The sequence below is a fragment of the Lynx canadensis genome, chromosome C2 (assembly GCF_007474595.2).
Source record: "Lynx canadensis isolate LIC74 chromosome C2, mLynCan4.pri.v2, whole genome shotgun sequence".
NCBI classification, from domain to species: Eukaryota; Metazoa; Chordata; class Mammalia; order Carnivora; family Felidae; genus Lynx; species Lynx canadensis.
The window spans coordinates 26,721,728-26,743,996 of record NC_044311.2 but is presented as its reverse complement, the minus strand read 5'-3'; the positions used below and the strand labels follow the sequence as shown (position 1 = coordinate 26,743,996).

The following is a 22,269-nucleotide window of genomic DNA, read 5'->3' as shown; positions in this document are numbered from 1 at the left end:
CTAGAATCTAAGGATGAGCTGAAAACACGGGCATGGAGAGCTTTGGAGCAGGTTTATGGCTTAGAATTAGATAAGGATGAACTATCCATTACAGCTGCCCATCCTTAAGGGAGGTTCAGACTTCCTTAACCCTGTGCTTTGCCTTGGCTACCAAACAGCTGAACTGAACCTTCCTCTGTTCCCATCTTTGGTTGGATGACAAAGGGACCAGACTCAAACCGAACATCTGGAAAGGTAATCCCAACAGTGTTCCAAAAATGAATCAATATGCATATATACAGAACTGCCTGGATTGGGAAAAGAACAAAGTGGAATTGGTTTTAATTTCACCTATTCAATTCCATCTTAGCAACAGGAAGAGTCTGGCTACTCTCAAAGAGAGACACCCAAGGAAAAACGCAATCAAGCCCCACCCAAACTCCTGGCAAAAATAAGTTCCATGTGAATGCAACTTTGATCATTTATTGCCTGTTTATTAATTTCCTCCCACTTCCCTTCATTCACTAACCACTTATTGAATATAAGAGGACAAGGACTGGGCAAATAAATTCACTGACAACTGGGAAATCACATTTTAGTCCAATACTTTTCATTTCCTCGCTCAAAATCCCCTCAACTCACAAGAAATGACAACTGATTTTTAATCAGCATTACCCCCTCCTATCTCAAAGCACATAAATGTGGAAAAGTAGTGAAAATAGTCACTAAGGTGCAAAGACAGAAAGCATACACATTTGGACAATGAAGACTCCATGCACTTTTTATTTAGAAAAGGATCTGGTGTAATTTAGGACTTTTCAACTTACCTTGCGTCCAGGAGGTCCTGGCTCCCCAGGGGATCCCATCTCTCCTGGAAGCCCAGCAGATATCTCAAAGCAGAATTTGTTTATTTTAAAATTATATTTATACATATACGTATAGGTGTCTGTTGTTGTGTTTTAAATGTCAAAGGCAATACGCTTTTATTTTAGAACACAGAGATTTCCGAAAAACACACAAAAGGAAGAAATCTTTAGCAATTGTTTTGCTCCCAAATAATCCTTGTTAACATTTGATGTCTTTTCTTCTAGTCTTTGACTTTTTTATTCTTCTGGTATTTTTATATGGTTCCATATACATATATTCTTTTAAAATCTAATTTTATACTCTTTCCCGCTATCTTTTAAACTAAATGTATCTCTGGAAATTTTCATGTTATTATTTTTTAAATCACTTTTCATGGCTGCATAATATTTCATTATACAACCATACCATGATTTCTTTCATTTGTCCCTTATTATTGGCATTTAGGTTTGTGGTTGTTGTAATAAGCTACACCACTACAGAATTATATATACAATTCTGATTATTTCCTTAGGGAAGATTGCTAGAACTGGAATTGCTGGATCAAAGGAGATATTTTTACCTAAATGAGATGGTAGATGACAACAAACAAATCAAAAACCCAGAAACACAAAAATTTAAATATAAAAACCTTGAAACAAGAAGAAAATGCTTAAAATTTGGCTGCAGATATTTATCATAAAATAATGAATAACAGCTGTAATAAAAACAATTGATGTTGGCTACTCACTACATGCCAGGAATTTTTCCGTGTGCATTTAACAATATAATTTATCATAAAGAAGGCTAGAATTTAATTTAAAAATTAGGGCAACATTCCTTAGTTCATTCAAAATGCCAAGGGATTTACAATCTTCATAGGAATGAAAAAATGAAGTTGGCTAAAATCAACTTAATTTTTACAAGCATTGTCTAGGAAGCAGGGAATAACTGTTGATGTCCTTTGGGTATTCTACAGTGTGTTGGGTTGAGTGAAAAAAACTTGCTGATCGTATTTACTTTAGAAGATACAGATTAGCCTCTCAGGGTGGGGAGGGAAATGGCAGATTGAACATATGCATTTACACTTCTGCTCCCTCTCAAAGTCGCATTAAAATGATAGTAAGTAGATTTTTTTTTTAAGGCCAAAAAATAAAAAAATAAATTAAAAAAAAATGGAGAGAATGAGAAAGAAGACAATAGCCATAAACCTTCAGAGGCTAGAAAGCAGATGTGTAAGTTTTAAATGACTTAGCTGATCTGAAAAGGCTGTATCCTAAGCCAGCAGCAGGGAAAGCCAAGAACCCCTGTGTTTTATAACACAGTTCTAGAAGGCTCAAGAATTGGCAGCACCTGGTACCTCCAAAAGTGGAGGTGAAAGGGAGGGGTGAAATAAGGAGGACTGGTTGCAAATCAGTTTAGGAATCCCCCAATCTCCTCTCTATTGTCTACAGTCGGGTGAATATCCTTTTTTCCACTCCAACAACAGAGGCAAAACTGAGGTACCTGCACCAGGGAACTCCAGACAGAGTTGAGAGCCGACAGTACAATCCTACAAACAGGGCAATTCAGTTAACGTATGTGAAATAGATTTGAGACCCTTCACATTTCCTTTTCCATGTGGCTTCATGAAAGCTACAGTCAGACCTTCATCTTCAGGCAGGAAACTGAAACAATCTTCTCAGGGGAAAGTGACTAGACAAACAAGACCTAAGATATCGATATCAGAGGTCTGGTCAGTAAAGAACTAACTTAGCCAGATCACTCTTCAGTAAAACTTGTAGTTGACCAGCTCTATCAATGTCTTTGGGGCTTCCAATTAGCCTTTTGGTCTTCAATTCTTAAATAGGAAGAGATAGCGCATTCTCCAGACATGCTGGAAATAGAGATCAAAACAGAAAAACACAAACTGTAGGAAAAAGACTTTGCTGGGCAAAGAAGACTGTAAAAATACTAATTTATACCCTCAGAACGATAAGAGAAGATGTTTCAGCTATGAAACAAGGGAGGGTAGTATAAAACATATTTAGAGAACAAAAACAAGCTCTTGAAAATTAAATCATGAAGGGAACATTGTAAAATAATGTCAAAGAAATCTCGCAGAAAGTAGAGCAAAAAGACAACCTGAAAAATAGGAGAGAAAAAAGAGATACGGGGCAGAGGGATTGCCATTTTTTTCCCATCAGAAGCCTTGTAAAATTATATTTGACTCTCTAAATCAGTGGTTCTCAACTAGGGAGAATTTTGTGCCCTTCAAGGGAGAGATTTGACAATGCTTGGAGACATTTTTGGCTGCCATATTGGGGCAGGGTAGAGAAGGGCAGTGCTACTGGAATCTAGTGGGTAGAGGCCAGGGATGCTGGTAACCATCCTATAATTCACAGGACATCCCCAACAGCTAAGAATTATCCAGTCCAAAATGTCAATAGTGCTGAGGTTAAGACACCCTACCTTAAAGTATGTACATGTGTCAACCTGATTAAAAAAATAACCACACAAACACACATATAAACACAAAATAAAATAAGATAGGTTAAAAAAATCATGGCAAAGTAAAAGAAAATCCTTCGGTTAGGGGAAAAAAAAACAAGATGAAAATTTAGAAAACTAAAAATGTAATCATTCAAAGAAAGCTGAAGAGGCACGCAAAATTTAAGGCAAAACAACCAATCAAAACTTCAGCTTTTTCAGAAGGAAAACCTGGAGGTTTCAGTGTTTAAACTTCAACTTCAAATACAGAAATATTCACATAGATATGGGAAAAGCAGCTTGGCAGGTGAAGTAATAAATTACAAACAGTGATGAATTGTGGGGAAAAAAGGAAATTCAAGTAATCAGAGTCCAAAAGAAAAAGTTCACATGCTTCCCACTGGTTCATTGTTTTATAAAAATGATTAATGTGGCATTGGGGGACAAGAACCCAACAAACAGCTGAACTTGTTAGCATGCTTCCAATGTTCAAGAGTAAACTATTTCATTAAAAAGCTAAGGGAAAGGATCCAGAGATATTTCAATGCAGATGACATGTGGATTAATTTGCAAGTCTTTCTAATTATTTTTCTAATTATATCAGTCATTTATATTTGAGAGCCTAATGTTTAAAGGATAGTCATCCAAAAACATGTATGAGGAAAAGAATTATAGCTGAGATGCAGTCCTCTTAGGAGTAGCAGGATGGAGGGAAAGAGCAGTTTCTTTATTTTATCCCTAAAACCTATATAAATAACATCTACACAGGCAAGATATGTCCAAGATGGTGTCATGGTTAGACCCTGAACTTACCTCCTCCTAAGGGCATACCAAATCTACACCTACCTATAGAGCAATCTATTCTGAAGAACTGAGGGCTGACAACATCTGCACAACAAAGGATAGAGGGACCACAAAGAGAATGGCAGGAGAGATGGAAGAGAGACAGAAACCACAGAAAACCCACCCCTGAAGCCATGAACTGCAGTGCTATAAACATTCTCCAGGATAGATTACATTAGGCCATAAAACAAGTATCAAAAAATTTAAGAAGACTGTAATTATATCAAGCATCTTTTCTAATCACAATGGGATGAAACTAGAAATCAATCGCAAGAAAAATGGAAAAAAACATAAATATGTGGACGCTAAACATCATGCTATTAAACAACCAATGGTCACTGAAGAAATCAAAGAGGAAATTAAAAAAAATATATACCTAGAGGGAATCCTGGGAAGATGGTGGTATAGGAGGATGCTGGGCTCACCGCGCATCCTGCTGATCACTTAGATTCCACCTACACCTGCCTAAATAACCCAGAAAACCGCCAGAAGACTAGCAAAATGGAGTCTCCGGAGCCAAGCGCAGACGAGAGGCCCACGGAAGAGGGTAGGAAGGGCAGCAAGGCAGTGCCGCTCCACGGACTGGCGGGAGGGAGCCGGGACAGAGGGGTGGCCTGCCGGCCAAGCAGAGCCCCCGAGTCTGGCTGGCAAAAGCGGAGGGGCCAGAGTGTGTTCTGACAGCAAGAGGGACTTGACATCTGGAAGGTTATAAGCTAACAGCTCTGCTCGGAGAACGGGAGGGCTGGAGGACAACAGGAGGGAGAGTTGTTGAGCCCCGGACGACAGAGCTCAGCTTGGCGGGGAACAAAGACGCTCACCAGCGCCATCTCCCTCGCCCATCCCCCAGCCAAAATCCCAAAGGGAACCAGTTCCTGCCAGGGAACTTGCTTGCTCCTCGCAAACACCCAACGCTGTGCTTCTGCGGATCCATCCCTCCGGCGGGTCTGACTCCCTCCCAGTGCCGCAGGGCCCTCCTGAAGCGGATCTCCAAAGGAAAAGCGAGCTGAGCCTGCCCCTCCCGCCCCTGTGCACCTTGCAGATCCACCCCAGCTAATACGCCAGATCCCCAGCACCACAAGCCTGGCAGTGTGCAAGTAGCCCAGACGGGCCATGCCACCCCACAGTGAATCCTGCCCCTAGGAGAGGGGAAGACAAGGCACACACTAGTCTGACTGTGGCCCCCTCGGTGGGCTGGGGGCAGACATCAGGTCTGACTGTGGCCCCACCCACCAACGCAAGTTATTCAAGACAGCACAGGGGAAGTGCCCCGCAGTTCCCCACCACTCCAGGGACTACCCAAAAGGACGAAACGGAAGAATTCCCCTCAAAAAAAGTCCAGGAAATAACAACAGCTAACGAACTGATCAAAAACGATTTCAACAATATAACAGAAAGTGAATTTAGAATAATAGTCATAAAATTAATCGTTGGGCTTGAAAACAGTATAAAGGACAGCAGAGACTCTCTTGCTACAAAGATCAAGGGACTAAGGAACAGCCAGGAGGAGCTAAAAAAATGCTATCAATGAACTGCAAAATAAAATGGAGACAACTATGGCTCGGACTGAAGAGACAGAGGAGAGAATAGGTGAACTAGAAGATAAAATTATGGAAAAAGAAGAAGCTGAGAAAAAGAGAAAAAGAGAAAAAGATCTTCAATGTGATGAACAGAAAAAAATATGCAGCCGAGAATCCTTTATCCAGCAAGTCTGTTATTTAGAATAGAAGGAGAGATAAAGGTCTTCCCAAACAAACAAAAACTGAAGGAATTCGTCACCACTAAATCAGCCCTACAAGAGTCCTAAGGGGGATCCTGTGAGACAAAGTACCAGAGACATCGCTACAAGCATGAAACCTACGGACATCACAATGACTCTACACCATATCTTTCTATCATAACACTGAACGTAAATGGACTAAATGCGCCAACCAAAAGACATAGGGTATCAGAATGGATAAAAAAACAAGACCCATCTATTTGCTGTCTACAAGAGACTCATTTTAGACCTGAGGACACCTTCAGATTGAGAGTGAGGGGATGGAGAACTATTTATCATGCCACTGGAAGTCAAAAGAAACCTGGAGTAGCCATACTTATATCAGACAAACTAGACTTTAAATTAAAGGCTGTAACAAGAGATGAAGAAGGGCATTATATAATAATCACAGGGTCTACCCATCAGGAAGAGCTAACAATTATAAATGTCTATGCACCGAATACGGGAGCCCCCAAATATATAAAACAATTACTCACAAACATAAGCAACCTTATTGATAAGAATGTGGTAATTGCAGGGGACTTTAACACTCCACTTACAGAAATGGATAGATCATCTAGACACACGGTCAATAAAGAAACAAGGGCCCTGAATGATACGTTGGATCAGATGGACTTGACAGATATATTTAGAAGTCTGCATCCCAAAGCAACAGAATATACTTTCTTCTCGAGTGCACATGGAACATTCTCCAAGATAGATCACATACTGGGTCACAAAACAGCCCTTCATAAGTATACAAGAATTGAAATCATACCATGCATAGTTAAAAAAAAATACCTAGAAACAAATGAAAATGGAAACACAATGGTTCAAAGTCTCTGGGTTGCAGCAAAAGCAGTTCTAAGGGGGAAGTTTATATCAATGCAGGGCTACCTCAATAAAAGAGAAACATCTCAAATAAATTATCTAACCAATACCTAAAGGAACAAGAAAATAAAAGAAGAAACAAAGCCCAAAGTTAGAAGGAAATAATAAAGACCAGAGCAAAAATAAGTGAAATAGAGGCTAAAAAAAATCATAGGAAACATTAATGAAACTAAGAGCTGGTTCTTTGAAAAGCTAAACAACATTGATAAACCTTTAGCCAGACCCATCAAGGAAAGAGAGAGAGAGAGAGAAGACTTAAATTAGAATTAAGAGACAAGGTAGAATTGACAGCACAGAAGTATAAAGGATCAAAAGAGACTACTCTGAAAAATTATATGCCAACAAATTGGATAACCTAGAAGAAATGAATAAATTCCTAGAAACATATTGTTTCCAAGACTGAATCAAAAAAGAAAATCTGAACAGACCAATTATCAGTAATGAAATTGAATTGTTAATTAAAAAAAAAAAAACTTATAACAAACAAAAATCCAGGACCACATGGCTTCACAGGTGAATTCTACCAAACATCTGAAGAAGATTTAATACCTACCTTTCTCAAACTATTCCAAAACACAAAGAGGAAGGAAAACTTCCAAATTCATTCTATGAGGGCAGCATTACCTTTATACCAAAATTGGGGTGTGGGGGGGAAACCCACTACAAGCAAAGAAAATTACAGGCCAATATCCCTGATGAATATAGATGCAAAAATTCTCAACAAACTATTAGCAATTCTAATTCAGCAATACATTATAAAGGTCATCCACCACAGTCAAGCGGGATTTATTCCAGGGTGTGAGACAGGTTCAATACCCACAAATAAAATAAATCAAGTTGTTGTATCAAGACAACACATTAACGAAATGAAGACTAAAATCATATGCTCATCTCAATAGATGCAGAAAAAGCTTTGACAAAATCCCAGCATCCATTCATGACAAAAACTCTCAACAAAATAAGTTTAGAGGGAACCTGCCTCAACATAATAAAAGCCTTATATGAAAAATCTACAGCTAACATCATATTCAGTGGTACAAAACTGAAAGCATTTCTTCTGAGATCAGGAACAAGACAAGGATGTCCACTCTCACCACCTTTTCCAACATAGTACTGGAAATCTGAGCTGCAGCAATCACACAAGAAATAAAAGGCACTCCAAATTGGTAAGGAAGAAGTAAAATTGTCACTATCTGCAGATGACATTATATACAGAAAACCCTAATGAGTCCATCAGAAAACTATGAAAATAAAGGAATTCAGTAAAGTCACAGGATACAAAATATAAGAAATCCCTTGCATTTCTGTACACTAATAACAAAGTAGCAGCAAGAAAAATTAAGAAAAAAAAATCCCATTTGTAATTGCACCAAGAAGAATAAAATGCCCTGGAATAAATTTAACCAAGTAGGTGAAAGACCTATACTATGAAAACTATAGGACACTGATGAAAGAAAATGAAAACACAAGGAAGTAGAAAGATATCTATGCTCATGGACTATTCATATTGTTAAAAATGTTCATACTACCCAAAGCAATCTACAGATTCAGTGCAATCCCTATCAAAATACCAGTGGTATTTTTTACAGAACTAGAATAAGTAATCCTAAAATTTATATGGAACCATAAGAGACCCTGAATACCCAAAGCAATTTTGAGAAAGAAAAACAAAGTTGGAGGTATCACAATGTCAGATTTCAAGATATACTACAAAGCTATAGTAATCAAAATGGTATGATACTGGCACAGAAACAGACACATAGATCAATACAAAAGAATGGAAAACCCAGAAATACATCTATGCTTATATGGTCAATTAATCTATGACAAAGGAGGCAAGAATATACAATATGGAAAAGACAGTCTTTTCAACACATGATGCTGGGAAAATTGGACAGCTACAAGCAAAAGAATGAAAGCAGACCACTTTCTTATACCATACACAAACATAAACTCAAAATGGATTAAGGACCTGAATGTAAAACTTGAAATCATAAAACTCCTCAAAGAAAACATAGGCACTAATCTGGATCTGTCTCCTCGTGCAAGGGAAACAAAAGCAAAAATAAATGAGACTATTATCAAACTAAAGAGCTTTTGTGCAATGAAGGAAACCAGCAACAAAATGAAAAGGCAACCTTACTGAACGAAAGAAAATATTTGCAAAAGGTATATCCAATTAGGAGTTAATATCCAAAATATATAAAGAACGCATACAACACACACACACACACACACACACACACACACACAAAATCTGGTAAAAAAAAAAAAAATGGCAGAGAACTCGAATAGGCATTTTTCCAAAGAAAACATACAGATGGCCAACAAACATGTGAAAAGATGCTCAACATCAGTCATCATCAGGGAAATGCAAATTACAACCACTAGGAGATATCACCTCACACCTGTCAGAATGCCTAAAATCAAAAACACAAGAAACGACAAGTTTTGGTTGGAGAAGATGTGGAGAAAAAGGAACGCTGGTGTACCGTTGGTGGAAATGTAAATTGGTGCAGCCACTGTAGGAAACAGTTGAGAGGTTCCTCAAAAAATTAAAAATAGAAATACCATATGGCCCAGTAATTCACAGATGCTTACCCAAAGAAAATGGAAATGTTAATTTGAAAAGGTATATGCACTCCTGTATTTATTGCAGCATTATTTTTTTAATGTTTATTTTTGAGAGAGAGAGAGAGGGAGGGGCAGAGAGAGAAGGCGGAGGAGGTGGGGGGCCAGTGGAGACAGGGGATTTGAAGCAGGCTCCACACTGATAGCAGAGAGCCCGATGTGAGGCTTGAATTCACAGACTGCAAGATCAGGACCTAAGCCGAAGTTGGATGCTCAACCGACTGAGCCACCCAGGCACCACTACTGTAGCGTTATTTACAGCAGCCAAGATTTGGAAGCGGCCTAAGTGTCTATCAGTAGACGAATGGATAAAGATGTGATACGCACACATGCACACACACACAAAAACAAATCTGATCAAAAAACGGGCAGAGGGCTTGAACAGCTATTTTTCTAAAATGACATACAGATGGCCAACAGACTCATGAAAATCTGCTCAACAGCATTCATCATCAGGGAAAAGAATATCAAAACCACAGTGAGATATCACTTTATACCTACCAGAAAGGCTAGATTCAAAAAGATAAGAAATAACAAGAGTTTGCCAAGGATGTGGAGAAAAGGGAACCCTGGTACACTGCTGGTAGAAATGTAAACTGTTGCAGACAGTATGGAGGTTCCTCAAAATATCAAAAATAGAAACACAATATGACCCAGTAATTCCACTTCTGAATGTTTACTCAAAGAAAATAAAAACAGTAATCTGAAAAGATAAACATCCTTAGCAATGTTAAGTGTCAATCAACAGATGAATGGATAAAGAAGATGGGATATATATTGCAGTGGAATGTTAATCATAAAAAGAATAAAATCTTGCCATTTGTGGCAACATGGATAGACTCTAGGTTATTATGCTAAGTGAAGTAAGTCAGAGAAAGACAAATACCATAGGATTTCACTTATATGTAGAATCTAAAAAAATAACACAAATGAACAAAGAAACAACAACAGAAGCAGAAATAGACTCATGGATAGAAGGGACAACCAAATTGGTGGTTGCCAGAGGGGAGGTGGGTGGAGGGGTGGGTGAAGTGGGTGAAAGGGGTTAAAAGGTAGACTCACGGTTATAAAATAAATATGTCATAGGGATGAAAAGTACAGCAGAGGAAATATGATCAATAATATTGTAATATATGGTGACAGATGGTGACTATACATCATGGTAAGCACTTTGTAATCTATGTAATTTCTATGTTGCACACCTGAAACTAATATAATATTGTATATCAATTGTATTTCAATAAAAATTTTAAAATCCTGGGGGCACCTGGGTGGCGCAGTCGGTTAAGCGTCCGACTTCAGCCAGGTCACGATCTCGCGGTCCGTGAGTTCGAGCCCCGCGTCAGGCTCTGGGCTGATGGCTCAGAGCCTGGAGCCTGTTTCCGATTCTGTGTCTCCCTCTCTCTCTGCCCCTCCCCCGTTCATGCTCTGTCTCTCTCTGTCCCAAAAAAAAAAAAAAAAAAGTTGGAAAAAAAAAATTTTTAAATCCTGGAGAGTCATAGAGGTAGAAATGGCCAAGTGTAATGCAAAAGAGAATGAACACATAGGAGAGCATACAAGCCACCACACAATCCCTTAGAAGAGCAGGCAATTAAACAGTGGGGTTTTTTTTCCTAAAAAAACCCAATCTCTGTACATAAAGCTGTTGTGCTTAATAAAAACTCAGATCAGGATAAAATTAACCACAGATCAGTGACAAAACTGGAAAACCACCTCAAGTATCAAGTTATATCAGACTTTGTTTTTCTTTTCCTGTTAATTAATATGGTGTTAACATCAGTTTACCCAGTCAGTGCTGTGCTGAAGAAAAAAAAAAAAACAAAGAAATTTATTGAGAGACAATGATCAGAAGAATGTCTCTTTCACAAAGCAGCCACGTCATTTATACACAGTGGAAATATAAAAAGTCAACCAATGCAAAAATCCATTCTTAACCCGCTGGAACCCAAATATGCCAATGCCTATGAGCTATGCTGGACACAGGCATTAGGAAATTTCCAAGTCCCCCTGTGGAATAATAAGGACATATTCAGTCACATAATAAATGGAAACACTTTTTCATAAAAATTAAGACACACTCTCTTAAGCTAAATGGGTATTAAGCTAAATACCTCATCAAAAGTAGTTTAACAAAACCTTAATAGTGAAGAACAAGACGCCAACGGGCCTTAGGCTGCACTAAATCTGCCAGGGAGACAGAATGAAACTGACCATATTTTCCAGTGCAAATTTTTGACTACAAGGATTCCTATAACAAAGTCTTATTTCCAGTGTTAAGAATGAAGGGGCGCCTGGGTGGCTCAGTTGGTTAAGTGTCTGACTTCAGCTCAGGTCATGATCTCTCACGGTTCATGAGTTCAAGCCCCACGTCGGGCTCTGTGCTGACAGCTCAGAGCCTGGAGCCTGCTTCAGATTCTGTCTCCCTCTCTTTCTGCCCCTCCCTCACTCACACTGTCTCTCTCTCTCTCTCTCTCAAAAATAAACTTAAAAAAAAAAAGAATGGTACGTTGGCAGCCAGAATGGGTGAACTTGTTCACTAAGAGCATATACGTCTTTGCCTTCTTGCTGGCATTGAAGGAGGAGTCATATATCCATTTCCTTCCCCAGGTATGCCTTAACAACACACACACACACACACACACACACACACACACACACACACACACACATTTTGCAAGTCTTGAGGAACATTTTGCAAGTCTTGAGGAACAAGTAACAACTCAAATGAGTATAAAAGCATGGGAAGGACTTCCCAAAGTAGCCGAGGTTGTAAGACCTTGGAATCTAAGATGCTTACCGTTTTGCCTCTGGCTCCTTTGGGTCCAGTTTCTCCTGGACCACCACGGTCCCCAGTCTCACCCTAATTAAGTTCAGAAAAATAAAATGGTAATTAAAATCCAAGAGCCACATCTCAATGTGTTTTTAAACTGATTCCAACACGAAGACATTTTTCATATACATTTTAATCTTCAAGAGTCCTCTCTGAAGTGTCTGCCCTCCCCCTCCTCCTTTCTCCCCTCCCCCGTTTTATGGCTCTCTACACAGCACAGGGCTGCCTCATTGTTTTACTCTGCCTCCCTCTTTCCAGCCACAACATAGTCAGCTCAGAGACATGAACTGTCCGTGCTTTTTATTCTGCTCCCTGATCGAATCACAGAACTTGGCATTTACTGAACTCACTAAATGTTTCTAGCAAAAGTGAAAGCTTTAAGGTAGAGGGCATCATTACTAACTTATTATCAGAAGGTGATTTATAATCACATTGGAAAAACCGAGCCAGGTGAAGGCAGGTTTTGGGTTTCTTTACAATTTACTTTCCTTTGAGCCAAGAAGAAAACACATTATGATAGAGGGGAAGGAGTCCATGTGAGAAGAAAAATAAAGGTGATTTTTTTCCTTTACTTATGAATTTAAAAACTAGAAATGAAATTTTAAAAAAAGCCTGCTTCTCTCTCTCCCCCCTTTTCCTCATAAAGGTTTCTTTTTATTCATTGATCATTAACTATTCTTCTATCATCCTAGGATACATTTCACAGCCTCAGGAGTATTTCTGATTGATCTCTACTTAATATGAAGTGCACGGTACCTTAGGTCCACTTTCTCCAGGAAATCCTTCTTGCCCCTATAATTAACAGTATGGAAAATTAATATACGTATCACTGATGTAGGTTTGCCCTGACTTTGATTTTGCCTGCTGCCTCATTTGGTTTTAGTATCTCTGAATCAGCGAAGGGCCAAAACAACTATAAATGAAAATGTACAACATTACTTGAGAAACTAGCTCCAATTTCTAAATTAAACTGTACCAAAATATCATGACAACCTAAGTGGATAAATGCACACATCTGAGGAATTATAAAGCAGCTCTCCTTCTACTGGAGATACATAACAGGACAGCTGGTAATATGGCCAAGTGTCTCTGAAATAGTCCTCTTAGAACATATTTCAATGGAGAAATTTGGGAAACCTAGAGTTTAAATGTGATCATTTGTTTTCTGGTTCCCTGTTTACCTTACTTAGTCCATAGACTATAATTGAGGATGTCTGATAATCCCCACTTGATGAAAAAACAATGATTTAAACTGAAGTTTATTTTCTGATTATTAAATGTAGTATCTCCTCAAACATACATAAAATAGAAAAGAATGGAAAGAAGAAAAATTACTCAAATCTCACTACCCAGAACGAACCGTTAGAAATGGTTTGTCCTGTTTTCTTATTTTTAGGGCGCCTGGGTGGCTCAGTCGGTTAAGCATCCACCTTCAGCTCAGGTCATGATCTCACAGTTGACGAGTTCGAGCCCTGCGTCGGGTTCTGTGCTGACAGCTCAGAGCCTGGAGCCAGCTTCAGACATGTGTCTCCCTCTCTCTCTGCCCCTCCCCTGCTCATGCTCTGTCTCTCTCTCTTGCTCTCAAAAATAAACATTAAAAAAAGTTAAAAAAAATATTTTGTCCTATTTTATTATTTTTTATTTTTTTAATTAAAAACATTTTTTTAATGTTTATTTATTTTTGACAGACAGAGCACAAGCAGGGGAGGGGCAGAAAGGGAGAGAAACACAGAATCTGAATCAGGCAGGCTCCAGTCTCTGAGCTGTCAGCACAGAGCCCGATGTGAGGCTCAAACCCACAAACTGTGAGATCATAGTTTGAGCCGAAGTCGGCGCTCAACAAACTGAGCCACTCAGGTGCCCCTAGTCATTTTTTCTTTAAGCCCTCCAAAATGCATTTTTTAGCATAATTGGGATAAGTATTCTTTTCTAATTTTTTACATAACTACAAACTTCATATATATTCATTTTAAAGAGGGTGAATATTCTAATGCTATTAGCTACTTAATATTTCTTTTTTATCAGATATTGAGATTGTTTTCAATTATTCTGTAAAGAAAATTTCACTGGAAATGCCTCATTCATTAGTGATTTTTTTTTTTCAAAGAAATTTTAGCTTTTTGGGGTTTATTTTTCCAGACAGTCTCTTGCATCATTCCTAGTGGGATTTCACTTGGAATTAATTGATCCTTTATAATGTTTTAGACTTTCCAACAAGACTTTGGTATGTCTCCATTTAGTAAAGTTTTATATTTCAGTAATTATTTGTCATAGGTCTCAAATATTTTGCAGAAGGGATATTCTTAACTACATAATCTTTTTGTGGATACTGTTATTATGATTTCTAAGTGGTTATTATTTATATACTGAAATCACTGGTTTTGTAAATTTATCTTTCTTCCAGATCCTTAAATATTCAAAATATAAAGTTATAATTCTGATACAAAGTTAAAAGTTTTTATTTTTGAATTATTGCTTGGCTCAGTGCACGTTAAAAAGGCCCCGTGAAATGTCTCACTAATGGTTAAACAGATTAAGAGAACAAATTTTGGAATGCCTCCCTGAGTAAACTCGAGCACAGAGCTGCTAAGATTAGAGGCACTGTTCAGGCTGTAAAAAGTCAGGCTCTGGCTGCACATCTCTACAGAGAACAGAAAATTAATTTCAAGTTTCAATTGTTGCCTGTGCCTTAAACCATCAAATTGTATTTTCTTCTACCACATTCTCCAAGGGATATCAGCAAATAAGTTATCAAAATCTATCTCTAAATATCCAAGACTGCCCTACTCACTGCTTTTTTTCCCTCTTAAATGTAACAAAACAAAAAACCCAACAAACCTAAAAAAAGCACAAAAAATAAATGAAAATTTTCAGCTTCCAGTCAATGTGTCTTACCTTGGCTCCTTTCCTTCCAATGCTGCCATAACCTAGAGGGCCATCATCGCCCTGTAAACAAAGGCATTAATTACAAACATCCGAGACTACAGACTGGAGGCAGGCTTATCCACAAGAAAACAAGACACCCGGTTTTTTGGTTTGATTAGGAGAAATTAGGAAGCAGGATACTTTCTCTGGAGCTGGCCACTGACATTTGGTGATAGTAGCACTAAAGATAACTCTCAGTGACAGATATAGACCGTGCACTGTCCCTTAGTCTCACTTGTTTCATCCGTAAAGTGGAACTAAAAGTTATAACCACTCATGATGTTATTATGAGGACCGAATGAGAAAATTTGAGGCAGACAGTCATGTCAATAAAAGGAGGTAGTGGTGCTTCTGTTTAACACCTGTATTTTTAACACCTTAGCTCTAATCCATTTTCAGTTTGCTAGATGAAAATAAGGCCTTCTAAATTCTTGGTCAATGGCTACTGTCAGACCCTTGCAGAAGGTCTTTGTGACAAGTCCTGAGCTCTGGGGGAGGGTGGGCTGGGTTTCTGATGAACAGGTTCTGATGGGCGGAAAGGATATAAGAAGGGTTACGGGGATGCTCAAGACACGTTTTTGTCCAGTTTATCATTTGGCTTTAAAAGCATCCTGGCCAGGGTGTTTGGTACAGGCAAGTGGCCACCTTAGGAAAGGAACTAATCCAAGTTAAGGATAATATCTCAGTTTCTGGAAAGCTAAAAGCTAGACTGGGGTGGTATCTTTAATACATGCCCCAGAGAACCATACATGATATCTATTGAAATAAAAGATTCCAAGGGCCACGTCAAAAGTAGGGATCAAATACAAACCGGCAAGCCTCGAGGACCGGGGAGGCCAATAGGTCCTCTTTCTCCCAAATCTCCAGGTTCCCCCTGTCAAACAAAACAGTGAAATGTGTCTGTCAGGCTTGTTATTATTTTTTTATAAAGGAAATGAGCAGTGACGGTACTAAGATAATAGTTAGTTATACAACTGCATCCATGTCATTGTACCGAACACAGTGCAATGGCTTTGTGGTCAGGACTGCGAGTTGTATAAGCAATGCAAGGAATTGGCTGTTGTTGGCTAGTGAGGTCTCCTACATTGACGAATGAAGTCCCAGCAAGACTGATACATTGTTTAGTGCAAGTTGCCATCTTGGCAGCTCAGTACCATGAACCGCACCCTTGGAAATGTCTTACCATGAGTCAAAGAAGAAGCTCTGTACTGTTTTAAACAATTAACAAAACTGTTTTCCAAGATGATCCATCAAATCATCTGGCTGCTGCAAAGACAACAGACTTCTTAATCTAGTTTTAAGTGCTAATCAAGATAACCAAGTTAGCACGACATTCATGGCAATTGTTTCTGACTTCTGACTAGTAGACCATCTACTGTGGGTTATAAATCAATCTCAGGATTATGTTGAGTAAAGTCCAGCTACTTGGGAAAGTTAACACAGCTCTACAAAAGAAGGTTAACTCCTTTTCTTAAAAAAAAAAAAAAAAAAAAAAAAGAAAGAAAGAAAAGAAAAAAGATGTTAGATTTTAGATTTACATAAATGGCAAGGTAGTACAGAGAGTTTGTATAGCATTATATTAGTTACATTAGTAGGGCCCATTTATCACAATGCATAAATGAATACTGATTCATTCTTATTAACTAAAGCCCATACTTTATTCAGCTTTTTTTTTTTTTAAGTTTTTACTTAATATCCTTTTTCTCTTCCAGGATCCTATCCAAGATACCATATCATGTCTTCTTAAGTTCCTTTAGACTGTGACACAGTTTATCGGATTTTCCTTGTTTTTGAGGACCTTGATGGTTTTGAGGAGTACTGCTGAGGTATTCTGTAGAATGTCCCTCAACTGGGGTTTTTCTCATGATTACGGTGGGTTTTATGGGTTTAGGGGGTAAAGATCACAGAGGTAAAGTGCCATTCTCATTACAACATAACAAGAGAACATTCTATCAACATGGCTATCACTATTGATGTTAACCTTGACCATTTGGCTGAGATAGTGTTGGTCACGTTTCTCCACTATCTAGTCATTCCCTGTCTTTCCCATAATGTACTCTTTAGAAAGGAGTGTGGAAATGTACCCAGCCCACACTTTGGGAGTGGGAGTGGTTAAGTCATTTTTAAAGACAGAAAGGCAACCAGTTAAGTGTGAGAAGTGCAAATGGACAAATGTCCACTAGCACTGAACTCAGAGTAATAAAGAGTTGGATTCCATGGCTGGGAAGCAGAAGATCACCTTTCTTTCAGGGTAGTGGTTCTTAAAGTTGGTTCTGGGGCCACCTGCCTCACAACTACCTCAGGTCCACATGCAAAGGAAATTCCTGGACTCCACTGGTATGGTCTCTCGTATTAGAGCCCAAGAATATGCCTATTTAAATAAGCTTCTCTGTTGATTATTTTAATTTTTTTTTAATGTTTATTTTTGAGAGAGAGCAAGCGAGCAAGCATGAGCCAAGAAGGGGCAGAGAGAGAGACGAAAACAGAATCTGAAGCAGGCTCCAGGCTCAGAGCTGTCAGCACAGAGCCCAAGGTAGGGCTGGAACTCACAAGCTGTGAGATCATGACCTAAGCTGAAGTTGGACGCTTAACTGACTGAGCCACCAGGTGCCTCTCCGCTGATTCTTATACACAGTGAAATTTGAGAACATCTGCTTTAAGGTAGAGAAACAAGGGAAGCCAAATGGCTTGAACGGGGTCACTTTTACTATTGGTACAGTCAGGTGTTGAGCCCAGAATTAACCAGTAAGTTGCTTGTGTCCCTGGGTACTTGGGTTTATTGTAGTAAAGTAGGAGTAAGTGTTCGGGGCTCATCTCAGTTAACAATGAATCCAGAGGACTCAATTTATCTTGGGACTTCCCAAAGGATTTGGGTTTGCTTTGAGGGTACGTATTTCCAAATTCTTGCCTCTTCGTCTTTAAAAGTCCCTGTTATTAATAATGATCTTTTGGGCACAACTACCCTGCTCCTATCTATCTCCTTCCACACTCTCACCTATAACTGGCCCAAGGAGCTCTCCATTCCTGCCGACCTATCTCCTGGTCCCTTTTGTTTCATCCAATGGATTGCTTTCTTCTCACAAGCAAACCTCTATGCATCCATGAAGCTGCACACAAACACACATCCTACCTCATTGTAAGATAATTGGTTCTCATCAGTGACACCACTTCCCCTACAGCCTTCCCCAAGGGCAAGAAGGCAGCATTGTTTCTGTTCCAAACTTTCCTTTCCAGAGCACTATTGCTACACTGCATGCTCTAGCAATCCTTTCCTGTTGGAGTTGATTATCCCTGTCATCCACATATCTCATATTTCGCCCTCCAGTCAATAGTCCTTACAACTTGACCACTGGCCTCCATCACTTCAGCAATTCTTAGCAGTTCTCCATAACAAAGCTAGCCTCTCTTCTCATGTTCTCATTCTCACCCTCTGTGTCAAGGAATTTCCCCATTAATTACCTACTGTGACATCTTCAATCTTCTCCTTTCTCTCTGCTCAGAGGGTCTCTCCTATCATTGAAAACAAATACCCAGCTTCAATCAGTCCTATACTGGTGGTTAATACCCTCTCCCTGCCCCCAAGTCTTGCTTCTTCAAAGAGTAGTTTATAGCCCTGAATCCATTTCTTCCTCTCCAACGCATTGTTCAGTTCTTTGCAGGCTATCTCCCTTTCTTTCCCCTTCTCTCAAACGCTACATTTCAAACTATTCTTTGGAGCATCTTAGCTACCAGAAGCAATGGCTTCTTCACTCCCCTTATCTATTCTGCACTAGCTGATACTCTTCACTCCCCTTATCTATTCTGCACTAGCTGATACAATTGACCTCTCCTTCTTCAACTCTTCTTCTCAGCACCCAGTGTGCATTTCTGTTTCTTTCCCCTCCTTTCTAATGACTGTCTCCCCTTACCCTTCTTACAAATAGATATCACTAAGAGTCTTTTTAAGAATCCAAATGCCTCTGAAACCTACAACTCTGACCAGCCATAAACTCTTTCCTCTATTCCCCAAACCAAGTGGTTCCCTTCACTCCTACACTGCCCTTTCTCATTACTTTCCTGCTTCTGGGATGGTGCTACACGCATGCAGGAAGCCCACAAATCATGTAGCCCTCTTCTTTATACCTTAGTTTCCTACTAGAAGAGTCTTCCAGAATCATGATGAGTTCCTCCTGTCCTCACCCTGTTACATCATCCAATTGTTGCTTGTCTTAGAGACTATGAGAACGTACCCACTAGTCTCCTAGCTTCCTATCTCTCAGCGTTCCAAATATTTCTACACTGAGTGGCCTATTCAAAATCCTCCCAAGTCTGGCTGTGTTCATACACTCCATTAAAAAATTATAAATAGCACTGTACTTGCTACTTAACAAAGCAAGTGACCACAGACTTTGTCTTTTATGTGCCTACCAGACAGGATCATCTTCTTCCCCAAATACCCACTTCCCAGGATTTTCCAACCCTGTGCTTTCCTTCACGTGATTTCTTCTCCCTGAAACCCTCCATGCCTCCTCTCTGCTTGCCAAAGTCTTTATTATCTTCTAGGGTCTGCTCCAAGTCTGTATCCTCTATGATGCCTCTTTCCCCAGCCTGGAAATACTTCTACAAACACTATATTTTAACCTCCATTCTCAGACCCGTATCCTGGACTACTTTATGTCATAGATTATTGTCTTGAAAATATTCTAAATTCTGTGGGGACTGACTCCATGTCATCTTTATTATACAACCCAGAAATTCTTTCATTAAGCAAATATTTTCTAAGCAATTATGTGCCAGGAACCGTTCAAAGTACTAGGGATGCATCAGTGAGCAAAACAGTCAAAGAGCTCGACTCTCCTGAAACTGACTTTCTAGTCCAACAGAATGCCAGTACAGTGACTTTGTCTTTAAAGGTGTTCAGCAAAGGTTTACAAGCATGGGAGGAAACAAATAAAGAAGAAGAGAGGAGGAGAAGGAAAAAGAGAAGGTCAAAGGAAGGCCTGTCCCAGAACAGTCCTCCTTCCCTGAGGTTCCCCCAGGCTAAGATTGGGTGTAGCCCCTCGTGAAATTATGCTGAGCTGGAATCCTTGACCTCATTGTCGTCCACACCCACGTCCTTAGATGTTGTTGGCTCTCTAAGAATTAAGCCAGGGTGTAGGGGCAATAAGATATTCTCCTTTGTGTTGAAAAGGCTCTGGCTAATACAACCAGACACACTTACTTTGAGGAGAAAACCTTAACTTTGGTGGGCTTAAAGAATGTGACCTACTTTATTTCCTTGGCTTCCCAAATGGCCTGGACTCCCTGCTTCTCCTCCTGGTCCTGGAGGCCCCTGAAACAAAACAAGGATTGCAAATATAGCAGAACATAAAGCAACTTCCCCTTAAACCCTCTGTGTCTCTTCTAAGAGGAAAATGAGCCACAGATGGGAAAAGAATTATGGCTTTACTGATTTCTGCTCTGGAAAAAAGTATCACAGCTGTCAAATAAAAACTAGTAAATAAAAGAAAATTAATAAAGTAATTCATGCCAGATGTGGCCTAACTGATCATGCTTCCTTGTGAGTCTTCTTTTCCAAAGAGATTTTACATTCTCACTGTTTTGCTTTTACAGCAGATGTTGCTAAAATGTCTAACGTTTAAAGAAGGCATTCCAAATGACATTTGTCTTTAACTGTATTCTGTCTGGTTCTTTGTTTTGCTAGAAAGCATTTCTTTAAAGGTAAACATATATTTATTTGCAACTAATATAATTTGTACAAATTTATTTGCAACTAATATAATTTGTACAAATAGTACTAATATATTTGTACAAATAGAAATTTGTAGAAGAAACTTCCCCCCAAATAATTAGCATTAATAACAAGATATGTTCAGGTGTACTGGATAATGTTCTGAAATAGTTTTCCCTTCCCTACTGATAAATTAGAAAAGCAAATGTATATAAATCCCCATTTACCATTAGAAGAAAAAAACTAAAATATTTAGAATTTAACAAGAAAGATAAAGACCCATATAAAGAAATCTTTAAGATCTTATTGAAGAACGTAACAAAAGTTAAACAGGTGGATAAATATACCACATGTCAACATGGAAAATCTGTTTGATATAATAGAAGTTTCTTTAGCATTCTAGAAAGCATGTTTTATTGGAATAGCTTTAGAACTAACCATTTAAAAATCCCAATTCACACACAGCCCATCTGCCTTCCCATGTTACTAACCCTTGGGATCAAATTTTTCCTTTGGGATATCCAAACATATGGCAACACAAATCTCTTTTAGTTAAAATGTTTACATAGGTACTTGTAATAATTCCAACACCAATGAATGGAAATCATTTTCAAATTTCTTTTTTGCCATGGTTACTGTAATTTAAAAATAAACAAACCATATCTGTGTAGTAAGCATGCTACTTAGCAAATTTTGTTCAGAAAAAAAAAATTATGACATTAACCTTTTTTATCTTGAAAAAATTAAGGATGTACTAAGTTGGACATAAAAAATTTCCTATTAGGAAAGACTGTTAAATAGTATATTGGTTACCAGGGAAGATGATAATAATCTTTCCACAATCTTCGTTTTTTTCTCCCCCCTCTCCCTTATTTATCCTAAAAGAAGAATCTCAATTTCACTTTCCATAGCTGTCAATCCTTTCCCTTCTAACTCTCAGTCCTACCACTTCATGGAGCTAGCTCCCGTGACATCCACGGGATGTTTTCTGTTCTTTTCTGTTCTTACCTTAGTTGATTTTGATCATGTATTCTTTGAAACTTTTCCATTAAGTTCTGTAACACTGGTTACCATGGACTTCCTGGTCCCTCTCTGGCCTCTTCTCAGCAAACTTCAAAGACTCCATTGGCCTCTTAAATCTCCATGTGCCCTGAGGCTCCTCTGATCTTATTTTCTCATTTAATCCTCTCTTCCTGAGTGATTCCCCCATAGATTCACATATCACTTTACAAAATAACCCCTAAATATTTGGATCTCCAGTTCAGACCACTCAACTAAACGCCAGACCCATAAGTTAAAATGTCTATTGGAACTGATTACCGAAGATAATTAGATTTACTGCAAGTCATACTTGGGTTCATTCTCTTTATTAAGGAAGCCCAAGGTGGAAAC

At 38.8% G+C, this 22,269-nt stretch overlaps 1 protein-coding gene across 1 annotated transcript in view; it reads right to left on the bottom strand.

The window, feature by feature from the left end:
- Positions 1-22,269, bottom strand: part of COL6A6 (collagen type VI alpha 6 chain) — a 118,689-nt gene that overhangs the window by 36,715 nt on the left and 59,705 nt on the right. Inside the window, exons 23-28 of the mRNA XM_030329754.1 lie at positions 20,416-20,478; positions 15,979-16,041; positions 15,138-15,188; positions 12,999-13,034; positions 12,210-12,272; positions 807-869 (exon numbers count right to left, since the gene is read on the bottom strand). Coding sequence (XP_030185614.1) covers positions 807-869; positions 12,210-12,272; positions 12,999-13,034; positions 15,138-15,188; positions 15,979-16,041; positions 20,416-20,478 — 339 coding nt within the window. The remainder of the gene's footprint in view (positions 1-806; positions 870-12,209; positions 12,273-12,998; positions 13,035-15,137; positions 15,189-15,978; positions 16,042-20,415; positions 20,479-22,269) is intronic.